Source organism: Lacerta agilis, chromosome 1, assembly GCF_009819535.1.
Source record: "Lacerta agilis isolate rLacAgi1 chromosome 1, rLacAgi1.pri, whole genome shotgun sequence".
Lineage (NCBI taxonomy): Eukaryota > Metazoa > Chordata > Lepidosauria > Squamata > Lacertidae > Lacerta > Lacerta agilis.
In genome coordinates this window covers 89,891,910-89,908,896 of record NC_046312.1, presented here as the reverse complement: position 1 = coordinate 89,908,896, position 16,987 = coordinate 89,891,910, and the positions used below count along the sequence as shown (strand labels likewise).

The following is a 16,987-nucleotide window of genomic DNA, read 5'->3' as shown; positions in this document are numbered from 1 at the left end:
TGCCCCGAAATAGCTTTGAGTTTTTATTAAATTATTGCACTAGTCCTGCACAACTTGAGGAAGAAATTACTATGATTCCTCTGCATCTTTGTTCTGAGTAGCCTTTCTCCAGTCTTTTTTTTACATAACTATTTCAAACGGAAAGAGTGTGTGTAGGCTGTGCGAAAAGTAGATTGCCTGTGTGCATTTCAGAGGAAACCAACATATTGTATATTGTATTGCATAGTAAGCGGGGGGGGGGGATGACCTGATGCATACAGGGAGCGGTGTGAACTTTCACGTAAGCAGTTCTGTAACAGTCTCAGTGGGGGAGCAATTCAATTTGTCTTTTGTTTGAGCCTTTTAGCTGCATCTTGTGCTTCTTTTAATTAATAGGACATAAGAACTGTCAGGGTAAAAACAAATGGCTAATCTAGCATGATATCTTGTCTCTACTGGTCTTGGGATCAGATAAATGAGTATGCAGGAATGTAACTGTTATAATCCATCTCTGCTGGTGATTCCTTGCTTCAAATGAAGAGCAACTTGTTTAGTGTTGTTCACTGGAAATGGCCGTGTCACTGTTAATGGGTGCTGGTGGCTTAGATGACTTGTGGCATTCTTGTGTATGCATGGAGTTGGCTATGTCTAACCTAGAAAAGAGGAGATGTGATAGCCATCTTCAGATATCTAAAGGGCTGTCACATGGGAGGTGGAACAAGTTTGTTTTCTCCTGCTCCAGACGCTAGGACCCAAACCAATGGATTCAAGTTGCAAGAAAGGAGATTCCAACTAAACATCAGGAACAACTTTCCGAAAGTAAGAGCCGTTCGACAGTGGAATGGACTTCTTCAGAAGGTTGTGGACTCTCCTTCATTGGGGTTTTTAAATCAGAGGTTGGATGGCTATCTGTCAGGAAGATTCCTACATTGCATGGGGTTGGACTAGATGACCCCTGGGGTCCCTACCAACTCTACAATTCTATGTCATGTGAACGTTCTCTGCATCTTCTCAATGGCACCAAGCAGTGTGACCTTCCCTGTCTGCTCCCCACGCCAGCAAGTGTTTATACAGCTTTACTTGAGAGCATCCTGCTTGCTGAGGGCCTGGAGAAGAGTGGACAGATAGATGTTCATAAAGTAAGCACAGAAATATGTGTCCTTGACTTGAGTGACCTGACCATGTTCAAGTATGTTTAGAATGGCTTACCTAGAAGGGAGAGTGGGTCATAATGAAGATCTGCTGCAGTTACTTTGCATTGCGCACTCTGCATAGGGTGCAAGCCAGAAGCTTAGATTTCTGATAGATCTTAACAGCCTTCTTATGCATCATTTGCCTCACAAACACTGGGATTGTTTAGGTACACATCAAACATTAACTTCAGTGCTTGAGCAGAAGGTGCAAGAACCCTTGTGGTGTGTTTATGGGAGTTTCAAATGTTAAAAACACACACACACACTATATGTAGTTCTTTACATGTCATGTCCTCAAAGGAAAAACTTGATTGATTCATCTTTTGAACTATAAAGGTCATGAACACAAACTTATCTCAGATGCTTGCCAGTACCCCTTTTATCTGTTAGGAAAGATACCAGAAGTAAGTCTTTCAGTTCAGTAGGAGTATGTGATTTTAACTATAGAAGAGTTTTGTTTGTGACTAGAATGATTTAAAATATGTTTAAAGGTGGAAATATAAAAGCGTAATATCTGACTTCCATCAGCATCCCTGTTGTTTGTAAAGTAGAACACATTACCAAGCATTTATCCCACAGGAAGTGTTCCTGGCTTTTAATAAGACCTAGAGGTTAGGTATTCACACACTTTTGTCTCAGACCTCCAAGCTACCTCTAATGGGTAAAACCTAATGGTGCAGAATCAAGTGAAAACAGACAGGGGACACAACAACAGGAGACAATCCAGGTGAAAAACAGAGCAGTACATAACTAGCTACTGGCACCTCCAATAAACAAAGAAATGGTAGAATAGCTACTTTCTAATTCATAGGAGTATTGCAGTCATGAAAGACAACTCTTTGCATTGGTGTGTGAGCACAAATTTTCTTCCATTCATGTAATGACTCAGTTGGATTCCACGCATTGTGCTTTTTGTGATATTAGGTGATTTGAAAGTCCTCTCTATGCTGTTAATCTGTAATGGCGAAGTTGCACATGTAAATCATGTATGAACCAGACTCTTTCTCTCCCTCCACCCCTTTTTTCTTAGCTGCAGACAAATACGGCTCATGTTCTGCAAAATTTCTGTATGTAAATGAAATTCTGCTTTGGTTTAAAAAATCTCACTATCTACTTATGTTGGATGTGCCCCAAGCTCTTTGGGAAAACGGGATTGTATTCCGTATAGCTAACCTAACACAACCTCACGTTTTCTAGTTAAATGAGAATATATAAATAAAGCAAGTTTAAAATTGCATACAGCTATTTATGTCTCCCCTGTGCATACTATGCCAAATATTTATGCAGTTACTTAGTTAAATCTTACCAAATGCAATATAGATACAACATTTCCCCACCCCCACCCTTCCCTGCTTAAACAGATTCATTTTAATTAGTTGTTGACATCTCATGGATTTGTTCCATCTCAAGCTGCATAAGACCTGTAAGCTCTGCTCGCTGTTGAACAGAATCTGATGAAACTTGTAATTTTATACAGGGAGTACTTTCCAAGGTCAGAGTTGTGCATATTGGGGGAAAAATGTGTTGCATATGTGGGCAGTATTAAATTGTTGGTGCCTAGGGTGAGTTTTTAGTATCGCAGTGTCCCTGTGTAAGAGGCCTGCTTGAGAGAAAGAAACTTTGGGAGACAAATTAGGTTTGTCAATGACAAACAGACTTTGGTCAACACCCCCTGCCAACTGAAGGTGTAATTAAAATATTATTTTGGGGGGTTGGGGGGGGCAGGGAGAAACATATGCCCAGGAATTCAACACTGCCCAGGAATTCAAAGAAACATACAAATATTGTGGTTTTTAAATGGATAGGGTACTGTATTTGTTTGAGTCTAATGCTCCATCGAATCTAACGTTCACCTCAATTTTCAGAACTTTGAAACCAAATAAAGTATTTGCTGGTGAATGTAAATGTGCCATCAAATCTAATGTACGCCTTATCTTTCACAGCATAATTTGGCCAAAAAAGCTGAACATTAGATTTGAGTAAATATGGTAATTTGCATGCACACGCCTTTCAACCCAGGTACAACATGACCAACAAATGGGCAAAATCACACCAAAGTAACTTTTGGGTCCACCATTTTGATTCAAAATGGTGCCTGGTGTCCCAACATCAATGAATATCACTACTCCCACCTCATGCCACGTTTGGCAATAATATCTCAAGAGGTTTCTGAACCTATAAATAAAATATAAAGCAGATGATGATCAACAATAGCACATGCTCACTGCCTAGTTCTGTCTCTAGGGTCCTGATAGAAGTGACCACACAATTGGATATAATCAAATCCATAGAAAGTGTATTGAGCAGGAGGGAAGCATGTCACACTCTTACTTAGTAGTAAGGTTAAACATTCAAATTCCAGCCTCTATTTCTTGTGAAATAATTAGATGGTTTGAATGGGCTTCCAAGGTTAGGCTGTAATTATTGTCTGATGGACTGAACTGCTAGAAATAGGTTTTGACTCTTAGTCAAAAAACCTACTCCATAGGTGGAATTAACATATAACCATTCTAATTAGAATAGGCTCTGTCCTCCAAAGGATGCCTGCTAGGCAAACTTAATTATTCTCATTGCAACTTGCACAAGAGCCAAAACAATTTCTACCTGTTTTTTCAAGCACCAGGGATGGTCCAACAGCCAGAAAGCAAATACTGTACAGATTTCCTGCTCCCTGTACTAATAGTATGTCTTTTTTTCCCTATAGTGCAGGTATAGGCAAACTTGGCCCTCCAGATGCTTTGGGACTACAACTCCCATCATCCCTGACCACCAGTCCTGTTAGCTAGGGATGATGGAAGTTGTAGTCCCAAAACATCTGGAGGGCCGAGTTTGCCTATCCCTGCTATAGTGTGTAGAGAGAAGAATCTGTTTGATTGTAGATCTCAGAGTGAAGAGAGGAAAGTGAAAAGGTCACAGCACTGCCTCTGCTATGCTCCTGAGTCTCGTGTTCTAATAACTCTGCAGTCCCAACATCTATAATGTATTTTTTACTTAAAATAAAATCTGCAAAATACAGTGCTGGACCCTGGGATGGCTCAGTCAGTAGAGCATGAGGCTCTTAGAGTCATGAGTTGGAGCCCCATGTTGGGCAAAAGATTCCTGCTTTGGAGGGGGTTGGACTAGATGACCCCTATGGTCCCTTTCAACTCTACCATTCTATGATTCTATCCTCTGCAGAAACTACAAAGCTCTGCAAATACTTGTGCTATTTATTGGAAAGTGGTGGGAAGGTTAGGCACTGAAAAGTAAAACTCATAAAACATTGCCATTCTCTGTGTCTGAGATAGTAATGTCAACTGCAGGAATTATCTTGTCCCTTTGTCATTTCACAAGTTAATATTAATTATAATTTATAACAGATTCCAATGTGTTGTTGTCTCTGGTGATTCTACATTGTGCTTTGGAATAGCATGGGAAATGAGAGGGCATCCACCCCTAAATTTATTTCTGTGTCAAACCCAACAAAACCAGAAGTGTTCGTCTACAAAACAGATGAAATTCTTTGCTAAGAATAGCGAGTATGTTGCCCTGTTCACATCTTTCAAGAGTCTATTTTTAGTCTCCTATGGAAGATTCAAGACCTGCCACTATTTTGGAAACAAGAGAGAGTTAATTTCACTCTTATGGGCACAAATATGTCAAAACTAGATGAGTTCCCGTTTTTGCTGGTTATTGACAGTGGTATTATCTCCCTCACTTGTCCTTGATGTTCCACCTAGAAAGTTGACAGCAGACCAAACTAGACATTACCTTGGCAAATGCAAGGGCAGAGCACACTTGAACACAAAAAAGCAGCTTTATAATGATGCAGATCATTGGTCCATCTAGCCCACTATTGCCTACACTAGCTGGTAGCAGTTTTTCAGGATGTCAAGCAGAGTTCTTTTCACCCCTGCCACATTATTTTTAAGAAGAGATACAGGAGCTTGAACCTGGGGCTTCCTTTTTGCAAGGATTTATTACTGCACTGTAGCCGCTCCCCTTGCAGGGAAGATTGATGCCTGGAAGAAGGATGTCTAACACACACATTCACACACACGTACATGTACGTGTATGTGTTTTTCCTCTGCAAATGGGGCTGAAGCCATTTTTCTTCCAACATGGTTCACCTCTGGTTTCAGGTCTATTTGGCCTCTATTTCTCCTCTGGATAGTGGCCCTTTGGCCCAGCATTAGCACCACAATGGGCTACCGGTATAGGGAAATGTGTGCGTCTCTTTTAATTACTAGTTTGGCCAACTACTACTTCTATCAACAACAATTTAAGTTGTTCTCCAACAGTCTTTTATGGCAGTATTTTTCGATCAGCATGGTATTGGAAGTACACAGTATGCACATTATTTTAACAGCATAGTAATCTGGTATGTTAGATGGACTTTCAGCTGCTAGGAAATCAAAAAAACTTTTTGCATAATTTGTTTGCTTCAGTTTAAATAGACTGTTTTCTCCTCCTACTTGAAGGTTGTAGTGTGAGGACGTCCTTGCAGTATGTTCAGCTTTGGGTGTGGGCATCAGATTGGTCCAAGATACAACTCTGACTTCAGTTTAGACTCTTCATGTATACAATTCCACGTAATCAAAGGCAACTCAAATGCCTTTAGTTGATTATCATTAAATCCTGATTTGCCAGGAATACCTTTTCTTTTTTAATGATTCCTACCTCCAATGTATTTTTTTTAAAGAATTTATTGGATTTTCATAATAAAAATACACAAAATACAAATACATACACTACACAAACTACACAAAATACACACAAACAAAACAAAACAATTATTTACTCATCCTTATCTTCTTTATAATCCTAAACTTGGGACTTCCTCACATCCTCTCTTTTGCGTTCATTTCTAGTCTTCTTTAGTAACTTTGTAACATTGTAAAATCTACTTTCTTACATCTAATATTAGTCTTACAATTATAATCAGCATATCTTAAATCTTAAATCTTATTCTTGTTAACATATCTTAAATCTTAAGTCATATTCTTATTAAATAGAACATCAAATTCCACATCTCCACTTCTTTTATCCTCTCTTCACTTAACTTTGTTATGCTATAGCCTATATTTCTTCTAATTCCATTTCAAATATATATAGAATAAAAACAACACATCTTAACAAATACCTAAATATTTCTTCCATTCTCATAGTCCGTTTTCCCTCTGGTGTCGGAGTACTGTGGTCAGCCTTTATAAAATCCCCATTAATCCATACTTTACCCCACCCCCTCCTGTCCACCATCACCCTTCCCTTTACCTTTCCCATCCCCCACCAGTCTCCCCCCCCAACATTCCCCCAGTCCAGGTTCTCCTTCTTCTCCTTTTATTTCCTTCAAGTTCAGTTTCACTTCTTTTCCTTCAGTTGTATCTTCCTCTTCTCCAGAATGTAGCATTCTTCTTGATAAATAGTTGCAGTAACTTTATCACAAAGTATATTTCCTCCACTCTCAGCTTCATATTGCATTTTCCATGGTTGTTGTTCTCTAACCTCTGGGCTGCCACCCCAGGGGTTCGTTGTACTGTCCAAACTAGGGGCTCCCCGCCTCTCACGCCAGGGAAGCCTTTCTTGTTTTCCTGCTTGTGTATCTTCCTCTTCCTCTTCAGAAAATTCTTCTGGATCAGCTTTCTTTCCATCTTTTGCATCGAGTGGATATATAAAACAGTTCTTCAAAGTAGCTCCAATCTGGGTAAACTTGTCTATAACTTTCTGCTGAAGTAATTGTAGTTCAAACAATATTCTTTCCTGGAGTGGTGTCATTGTTGAGTCTAGCACTTCAAGGACACCGTGGGATTTGAGTAGGCAGGAAGTGATGGGGTCTCAGTATTTTTCCATCTGTGCAAGCCAGTTCAAAGCCGCCATTCCCTGCCTGGCCCAGACTCCTTGGCAGAGGGTTAGCGGCATCTCTCCTTTTACTTTATAATCCACAAGAAGAAATAAATCAAACTCTCAATCTTCCCCCCAAACAGGGGTTTCTAAAGTATACAAAATCAGAGTTAATCTTTAAAGCAAGTCTTAAGCGGCTCCAGCTCCATTGACGTTACTTTGATCTTGCCGCTGTCAGAGAGAGACGGACTTCCTCAATTTAAATCTCTCTCTGTAAGCCAAATTTTAGCACTTTAGGTTAGAGATGGCTTCTTCAGCACTGTACCGGAGCCCCGCTCGCTCAAGCCTCCCTTTTACAAGGGTTGCCTGAGTGCAGGGTCGGTACCTCTGGCGCCCGCTAGAAACCCGGGTCCACGGGATGCTGTTCCCGTGGTTTAACAGAGCCCGCAGCGCGGTTGCGGTTGCTCCTATCCCCGAAGACACCGGAGCTGTCTCGGAGCCGAGACAACTCCCGACTGCTCGGAATGGCGCTCACACCGGAAGTCCCCCTCCAATGTAAATTCAGAGTGGCTATGGTAGGACATAATGGTGCCCACAGTATTGAGGAACTTCAAATACTAATACATTGTTCTTGCAGGGGTATATTAGCATAGTCCACTAGGTGGAAGCTACCACTTGTGGTTTAAAAAGGGACCCGCTGACCATCAGGTACAGTCGTGTCCGACTCTGGGGTTGCGGCGCTCATCTCGCTCTGTAGGCCGAGGGAGCTGGTGTTTGTCCGCAGACAGCTTCCGGGTCATGTGGCCAGCATGACAAAGCCGCTTCTGGCGAATCAGAGCAGTGCACGGAAACGCCATTTACCTTCCCGCTAGAGCGGTCCCTATTTATCTATTTGCACTTTGACGTGCTTTCGAACTGCTAGGTGGGCAGGAGCTGGGACCGAGCAATGGGAGCTCACCCCCTGGCAGGGATTCAAACCGCCAACCTTCTGATCAGCAAGCCCTAGACTGTGGTTTAACCCACAGCGCCACCTGAGTCCCTACCACTTGTGGTTTGCAACCCACAAAAAAGGCACTGAGGGGCTTTGTCAAAAGGGCCACTGAATTATCTGGCTTAGTTGTACGTTTAGCTTATCAAATTGGGATTTATATTTTTATATCATATGGTAAAATCTGAGCATTTATAGCTTAACTTTTTTAAAGACTTTCATAGGGTGGATTTGATTTAAATCACTAGTCAGTAAGACTTGATTTAATTCATTTTTTTTACAGAAAGACTCATCCTTGCTGGTATAATCTTAATATTTACAACCAGATGAAGGTTTCATTTTTGGAATAATAACTTTTCAGAGTAGTTTTTACAGTTATATCAAAAATTACTGATTTGGTTATATGATTAGAAATACATAGATAATTATGAAATTGTTTATATTTGGACAACTTTTCTGCTGTACTTTATTGGAAGGAGAAAAATCATTTCCTTAATAACAATTTAAACAATTTATTTAACTAAAACAATAACATTATAGCATATGTATCCATGTTTGTTAACTGATGTGGTTAAACGATTTTTTAGTATACATGAAAAACTTAAAACAAATCCTTATTTCCTGATGAATAGCCTTTGGACTATAATGTAACTTAAGTAGAAAACTATCTTTACAAAGATTTTTTCCTCCAAAAGCATTTTATTTTAAAAATCCTATTTAAATAAAAAAATGCAATTTAAAAAAATAAATCCGACTTTGTTGATACATATACAGTATAGATAGATAGATAGATAGATAGACAGACACACACACACACCATTGATTTTTATCCACCCTGGACTTTCATCTTGGATGTGGATCCCTAATTTCTGTAAAAGCAGGTTGTGTTAATTGCAGCAATTTCTCTTAGCCAGCTGTGCCTGTACCTAAAGTGATTTGAGCTTCATTCCTTTCTCAGCAGTAAATACTTTTGGACTTTTTGCAGACAACTGCTGAAAGGCAGTGCCTTAGGACATACCACCTTAGGTACCGGTATTTGGAGTGAGTTCTGGAGGCTTGTTTTTAGAGCAATGCATTGCTAAAGAGGGCTCTGGAAGCTCTGTGCTTTTGTTTAGGTTTAGAGGGGTTGCTATTTACTCTTACTTAGTTTTTAATTGCTTGGGTATATAGTCCTTCCCTGTGTGCCCAGAGGGCTTCCCTTTTGATTTAGCGGTTATTTTCTGAACCCAAAACACACACAGGTAGCTTTCCAGGGTACAGAGATGACTAGGAAGTCTGTCTGTTGTTCCTGTATCTCCTTACAGCTTGTGCTCCTTCACTCAGTCAAGTTACAGGAGCTCCGTAGCTCCATAATGTGATCAAGTGGAGGCAAACTGCTGGATGGGTGTATGGGAGATGTGGCCAGACCTCCCTTTTCCCATAATGGGGAGTTTTGCTGCCAGCACATCCAGAGAGGTCAAGAGTAGAGAAGCAGGGCTCTTTTGAGCCCTGTGGGGATCCTCCGCATGCAATGTAGTATACTAGATGTTTAATTATTTGCAAGTGTTTAACTTTCTGAGCACTAGAGGACTTAATGTTCTATTTGTGTTGAAATATTATGGATGCTATTGGCATAAGCACTCTTTGGCAGTTTAAAAATGGCTCTGAAAGCTTTTAGTGTTTATATTTCAAGAGCAAAGAAATCTTCTCAAGAAGCAAGGCAGGTTTTAAAATTTATTAGAGCTGGTTCTGTTGTACAGGCAATGAACTAAACCTGCTTGTGCTCAGCCTCTGAATCTTTGCTCTGTGTCTTTTCCACCTTTTGGAAGTGTGCTTGGTGGTGGTGGTGGGGTCAAGAACAGGCCCTGAGTTCTTTTCTGTGCATTCTCAATCTGCAGTTTTGTCCTTCGCTACCATTTTACAGAACATGTAGGGGTAAGCATGCAACTCCCAGTGAATCCTGTGTGGAACTTTTATCTTCCACACCTATGAAGCAGTCAGTGAGTCCATAATATAGGCTTCCATCACTGTTCTGTTTCTTCCCGTTCTAAGCACTCATAATGTGGGTTAGTCTGGGGCCTGTGTGTGCACCTTCCCTTAATGTAATCCTGATGGACAATGGTAGTTGCCACTGCAGTGTCCATCAGCAATATAACAGCTGGAAAAGTTACACAGACCCCACTCCTTCCTGCATTATAGGTAAGTTGTACCCACCCCAAGACCTATTTTGCGATTCTTATGCTGCCTAGGCTTTCCTTGCCTAATGTCTTTGTCATTTATGGTACAGAAATCTGCCTACTTTGAGACTTGAGTTGCTAATATTTGTGTTCAAAAACTCTTAGCTCTGAACAGTTCTTTGTTTATTAACACAATTTAACAACGGATTTTGTGTAATGCCCATAGTTGCAGTAGTTAATGAATAATGGTTAAACGGTGCTTTCAGAGCTGTGATTGCAGTTCTCATTACGAGGAACCTGGGGTATAGTTAGCTTAGGGCTGCAATCGTAAACACAAGTACTAGGTAGGAAGTACGTAGTCCCATCAGTGGTACTTACTTTTGAGTAGGCAGATTTTGGATTGAGCTGCAAATGAATACAGAATAACCTAATCAAGTTTCTTCATACATTCTCTATTTTGCTTTAAGTAAGACTGGAGAGAATAAATAATGTTTTCCTTTACATGAGTTGAGGAGAATAAATAATGTTTCTCTAAAACAAATAGACTAAAACTGTTATATTTGGTTTTCCCTGGCCCACTGTAAAAGCATCCTGCCACTGCCAGTTCATAATCCAGATTCTTCTTAGTGAAATTCTGCCACCCAACAGTCAGTTATATCACAATTTTTGGATTTCAGCCAATACATTTCCTGTGTGTGTATGTTTTAAGTTGTTTGCTTATAAGAAGAGCAAGCTAAGCTTATTAATCGGTCATACACTTTTCCAGATGGTGATAAAAGTGTACATTGCTGGCCAAGACTGGCTTTGGGTCTTTTACTCCCCCACCTTCCAAATCCATGGGATATCAGGTAAACATGTTGAAATCATCTTGCAAGTTAGAGGATAACAGTAGAGCAGGGGAAACTGTTGCCTGGTAACCAAAGGAGATGCTACCCAAAGACTTAAGCTGAATAGTTTTGTGTTTTGTACACACTGTGGTGGTGGTGGTGGTGCAACTTTTTGGAAGGCATGGAGGACAGAAAGGGAGTAAGATTCATTGTGATTAAATGGAAATGCCTTACTTTGTGCCACTTCAACCTGAGCAAAACAAAGAGGTGTGTATACTGTGTGCACCTGCTCTTGCACTGAAATACGAATTTATTTTATTTATAAATTATTCCTTTTTTACAGATCTTCAAAATATGCTCATTTTACTTACACATTTTCCAAGCACAGGGTATTAGTTCCAATATGTGTGTGTGTGTGTGTGTGTGTGTGTTCATTCTAATGTGAGCTGGAAAATGCACAATGTGACCTCTTATTCTGAGTTAGCCATTTAATACTTTCATGAGCAGAGCAAACTGACCCTGATATTTTGCCATGTCAGTACTTAATGCATTTAAACAGCCTTTTTAAACATTAGGGAAAAAATGAAATGATTGTCGAAGTAGCTGGTTAATTACAGATTTTACTATGGGTTTCTACAATCTCAAGGTTTAAGGGCGCTTTTCCTTTCTCAGTGGTAATGCTTGGAAACACCAGCCCTTCGCCCCCACTCCAATCAAAATCAAATGATTTGATGTCTTCAGAAAACTCTGAGCCTAGGAACAGTCAAAATTTGAATGTGTGCTTGTTAATATTTCTATTGATATTGCCTCCTTTCATCATAAGGTTAGGAGCCCTGAAAGTATCACCTTGAATATATTCAGACCACAAGCTTTCTTATTTTACAAATAATGCCTTTAAAATAAAATATCTTGTTCCAATGTTTTGCTATACTTTATAAGCATTTGGAGAACTGAAAAGGGAGAGAATTGTAAATTCATTGTTCATAGGGGGGAAAGTGCTTAGAAACACAGCTAGATCATAAAAAATATGACTCTCCCAAGTTGTTGATTCCAAAGCCCCAAGGCAAATATAATGATTTTTTAAAGGAAAAAGTGTTTTTAATTTAATTTTTACTTTTATAACACTTTGTTGTTGTTGTTCAGTCGTTCAGTCGTGTCCGACTCTTCGTGACCCCATGGACCAGAGCACGCCAGGCACACCTATCCTTCACTGCCTCTCGCAGTTTGGCCAAACTCATGTTAGTAACACACTTTACATTATTTCCTTGAAATTTGCTTGTCAAAAGCCATACTTCTGCTTGAGATGTGAAAGGCTTGTTTTTTTAAAAAAATAATGTAGCAATATATAATGCAGCACTTTGCAATGTGCGTTGGAGAGATTATAAGTGGGCAACAGAGAACTTTCTTTTTAAAAATAAAACTTGCTAGTTCTAAAATAACTTAACATTTAGTATGGCAGTGTCTTTTGAAAAGCTGTCCACCCACTTGAATCCAAACTTTCCCCGGATGTCTTGTGAAAAAACAGGAGAGAAATTATCTGCATATCAATTGGGTTGCTTCTTACTCATCCAAACAATAACTTCCATGTGCTGAAATGTATATTAAGATGATATCAAAGTTTAAAAGCAGGAATGGTGGGGTGGTGCCATGGAGCCTTCTCCTTAACACTGGTGTTGCTGCCTCTTACTGGGATGGAGGCAGGGCAGGGAAACATGGTGCAGTTCTCCTGTTCCGTGTTCTAGCTGTTCCGTGTTCTAGCTGTTATTCCTCTCCCTTAGTTTCCCCATTTTTTCTTTGTCCCCATGCCCTTTCACCATCAGGGTTTTGCTCACTTGTTTTTATTCCCTAAAGCTTCTTTTTGTACTTCTGCAACCACAGGGTTTCCCTGAGGATGCTGATACTTCTCCCCTCATAGTTCAGAAGGAGCAGTATTTGGAGAAATCTATTTGCAGTTTTATATTACAGTTTAATCCATTTTGTAGCCCGGTCTGTAAGCCCTTCCATATGGGAGCAATAGATGCAGTGGGCAGCTCTAAGTGCTGGTGCAAGGAGGTGTCTTGCTTTCTCTTTGCAATCAGTTGAGGAAGCACGTAAACAGCATAGCTTTGCCTCCTGCAAGACTGTTTCCTCATGGTGCAAGGTTGGTTATGTATGGGCCTGCATATTTGAAGAGCTGGCATAGCAGCTAGTGCTTTAATTCACCATCAAAGTCAATTGTATTTAAAGAGCTACCATTAGTCAATTGTATTTAAAGAGCTATCATAAAGCTGGATAATGCTAGTGTACTTGCCATACAAAGGGTGTTGCTTTGGTTGATATTTCTTAGGCTTCTATTCATCTATGGTAACAAAATATTGCAATAGTTTCAGGTTGCCTATCTAATTTATAACCAGAGACACTATTATGTGTAGTATTTCATTTGCTTGCTCAATAGCAGTGTTATTTGGGTGGCTTACAAAAATAAATATTAAAATGCAATTGTCAACAAAACAATAAAAAGCAGAATACAATTGTCAGTGGCAGTATGTAAAACAGTTTAATAAGGTGCACATCATCACTAAAAATATAGTTCAGATTGCTAATGTTCCGTTGATTAAAAGTGCATAGATTTGAAAAGATTAGGAAAATTAAGGGGTTATCTGGTACTGAAAAGTATATAAAGTGCTAGCCCATGTATCTCTAGAGATGGCATCCCATAACCGAGATGCCACCACCGATACTTTATCCCCAATAGCCACCAGTCCTGCTCTGCTTGGCTAGTTCACCTAGGGAAGGGCATCTGAAGATGATCTTGTACAAAGAGCTGATTCCTCAACTAACGTGGTCCCAAGCGTTTATGAATTCCTCCTTACATTGAATCTGTTTCATGTTACTGTTATAATGCTTTGCCAGTCTCATTTTATCCCACTATCACAGTCATGGTGGGAAGGACAACAAAGTGCTGTCAAACAATTTCCTGTGGCTTTCTCTTGCTTTCATAATATTCTGTTTGACTTTGGATTTTTGTTTGAATTTAATAATTTATCTTCACTCTCTGCGTACATATAATCAGTTTTCCCACTTGACATGTACAGATATTTATGTTTGCCTTTGGAGGCAGGTGTTCCTCTGGCCACTAATTCATTACTGCAGCAACTCCCAAACGTTTCCTGTGGGAACCACTCTTTCTCCTTTACAGTGTTTTGAGCGCTGCTACCTTGTAAATGGCCTGTAGGAACATGAAGTATAGGTATGCCTTGCCTTTAAAGCAGAAATAATTCATGGTTCTCTGGCTACTGTATCTTGCTATTTATTTATTTGAGAAAATTATATACCGCCTTTCGTGGCAAAGCCATTCAAGTATGGCTTACAGGCAAATTGAAACAATTTTAACATTGCCAAACAGTTTTGCTGTTCTGCAAATGAATGTGATTGATGTACACATAGCAGAAGTGTAGCAGGACACTGCAGGATTAGAAAAAATGTAAAATAGCATCACGTGGCCAAAGAAAAGTGCTTTTTTGTATTGCTCTTTGTCCTTCCGCAGCTCTGTGTATTCTCACTTGATTGCCTTGCAACCCTGAAATAGAATTTTTGTCTCCCTTTTCAGTCCTACTTTAGCTGATCTGTTGTGAGCACGCACAAGTTTTACTTTCACAGTAATTTCCAATTTAATATTAAATATGATATGAAACTGCCAGAATAGAGTTGGCTTTTATCTTGGCATATTCCTTGTCATGCCATTATGCTCTTGGGACATAGCCACTGTCCTTTGTTTCCCCACTTCTATAAAGTGTTATTTGAAGTATCTTTTCTTCAACATGTTTCTCTCTTTTTAAATACCAGCCCTAGTGTTACACCAAAAAATTCCAAACATGCAGAATCATAAAATACCGTTTCTACTATCTCTCTTGAGTGGTGGAAAATATTACGCAACAGAACAGTATTTCCCTGGGAGATCCATAATCACAGCATCAGAGCAAAAGAAAGAAACACCTTTTGGGAATTATTTCCCTTGTAGATGTATGGTTGCTACACCTTTATGGCCAGCATCGATAAGTTGCATATTGGTTATGATGGACCCATTCCTTAAGCTGGCAAGAAATTCAGACACTCACTGCAGCGGGCTTACTCATTTCAGAAATGCTGGAGCAGCAGAATAAAGTAGAGTGGCCCACCAGGAAGCCAAAACATGTCCAGCCAGTTGGGGAGCTGATTGTCAAATAAAAGTTAGTTCTCAAGGAAATGAAGGCCTTGAGAAAGATGGGAAACAAACAAAGTAAGTCCTATTCAGTTTGGTGAAACTTAACTCCTAGGAAAGTGGGGTTTAGGGCCTTACAGGGTTCCTGAGCCTTGTTTTATTTTTATATTTTAATGGTTTTTACACTACTATGCATAATAGTTTTTGGGTTTCCCCCCTCATTTATATCTGTAAGTGTTCTTAGATTTGTTAGTTGCTTTGAAGGACTCTTGGTGGAAAACCAGCCTACAGATTTACTACATATTTTAGAAAGTTGTTTGCTGTGTATTAGCACAACTCTTCAGATGTTGTAGCCAAATTTGTATGATGGTTCCTCAAATCATGAAGCAGGTTTCCATATCTGGATACAATACAGTTGGACGCAATTTTAAATCAAGAATGTAGACTGACAAGGAGGGCGACGTTCAACTGCCAGGATGCAGATTTTTGTGAAGACCCTGACGGGCAAGACCATCACCGTTGAGGTGGAGCCCAGCGACAGTATCGAGAACGTCAAGGCGAAAATCCAGGATAAGGAAGGTATCCCTCCCGATCAGCAGCGTCTGATCTTCGCGGGGAAGCAGCTGGAAGATGGCCGCATGCTCTCCGACTACAACATCCAGAAAGAGTCCACTCTTCACCTTGTCCTTCGTCTCCGCGGGGGGATCATCGAGCCCTCTCTCTGCCAGCTCGCCCAGAAATACAACTGCAACAAGATGATTTGCCGCAAGCGTTACGCCCGCCTGCACCCCCGTGCCGTCAACTGCCGCAAGAAAAAGTGCGGCCACACCAACAACCTGCGCCCGAAGAAGGTCAAGTAGACAGATACAGAGAGAGAGAGCGCACGTGACGGAGGCTCTCTTCTCCCCCCCGGTCCCCCCCTAAAATCTGGGTATTGTGCTACTTTGCTGAAACGTGCTACCACCTGTTCAGTCTGGGCATTTCTGTTTCTTGCCCGTTAGAATAAAACTTCCCATTGCACACACACACAAAAAGAATGTAGACTGACCATTTCAAAATGATTTCCCTTCTGGATAGTTGATCATTTTTGCACATGTATTCATGCTTAGGAGACAGTGTGTAGTGCTGACCTCCACATGCAAAATTTGAAATGGCTGCCATGGCACCAACTCAGCCTGTCTCTCTTGTATTGTATGGTAGCAAACAGTTGCAAGCCAAAGAAGAGCCAACCTAGCTGATGGGGCCAGAATTGATGGCATAAGAGAGTGTGAGAGATCATAGAATCATAGAGTTGGCAGAGACCACAAGGGCCATCCAGTCCAACCCCCTGCCAAGCAGGAAACACCATCAAAGCATTCCTGACAGATGGCTGTCAAGCCTCTGCTTAAAGACCTCCAAAGAAGGAGACTCCACCACACTCCTTGGTAGCAAAATCCACTGCCGAACAGCTCTCACTGTCCGGAAGTTCTTCCTAATGTTTAGGTGGAATCTTCTTTCTTGTAGTTTGAATCCATTGCCCCGTGTCCGCTTCTCTAGAGCAGCAGAAAACAACCTTTCACCCTCCTCTATATGACATCCTTTTATATATTTGAACATGGCTATCATATCACCCCTTAACCCTCTCTTCTCCAGGCTAAACATACCCAGCTCCCTAAGCCGTTCCTCATAAGGCATTGTTTTCAGGCCTTTGGCCATTTTGGTTGCCCTCTTCTGGACACGTTCCAGCTTAATATGGGGAAAGCAAAATGTCACATAGAGAAGGATCTGAATTATTTTCCTTCAAGTTTTAATTTGTTTTATTCTGGATTGTTTTATTTGTTGTTTTAATGTGTTGAAAACCACAT

At 40.4% G+C, this 16,987-nt stretch overlaps 2 protein-coding genes across 3 annotated transcripts in view; both read left to right on the top strand.

Moving 5' to 3' along the window:
* The window catches only part of ADCY5 (adenylate cyclase 5), a 171,545-nt gene that overhangs the window by 35,162 nt on the left and 119,396 nt on the right, over positions 1 to 16,987 (top strand). The window lies entirely within an intron of this gene.
* Positions 15,607 to 16,003, top strand: LOC117054200 (ubiquitin-like). Its single transcript, XM_033162762.1, has one exon. The coding sequence runs from the start codon at positions 15,620 to 15,622 to the stop codon at positions 16,001 to 16,003; it is 384 nt and encodes a 127-aa protein (XP_033018653.1). The 5' UTR covers positions 15,607 to 15,619.

Excerpts from the sequence above, each read along its gene's own strand:
- LOC117054200 (XM_033162762.1), top strand. The coding sequence starts at position 15,620 with ATGCAGATTTTTGTGAAGACCCTGACGGGCAAGACCATCACCGTTGAG.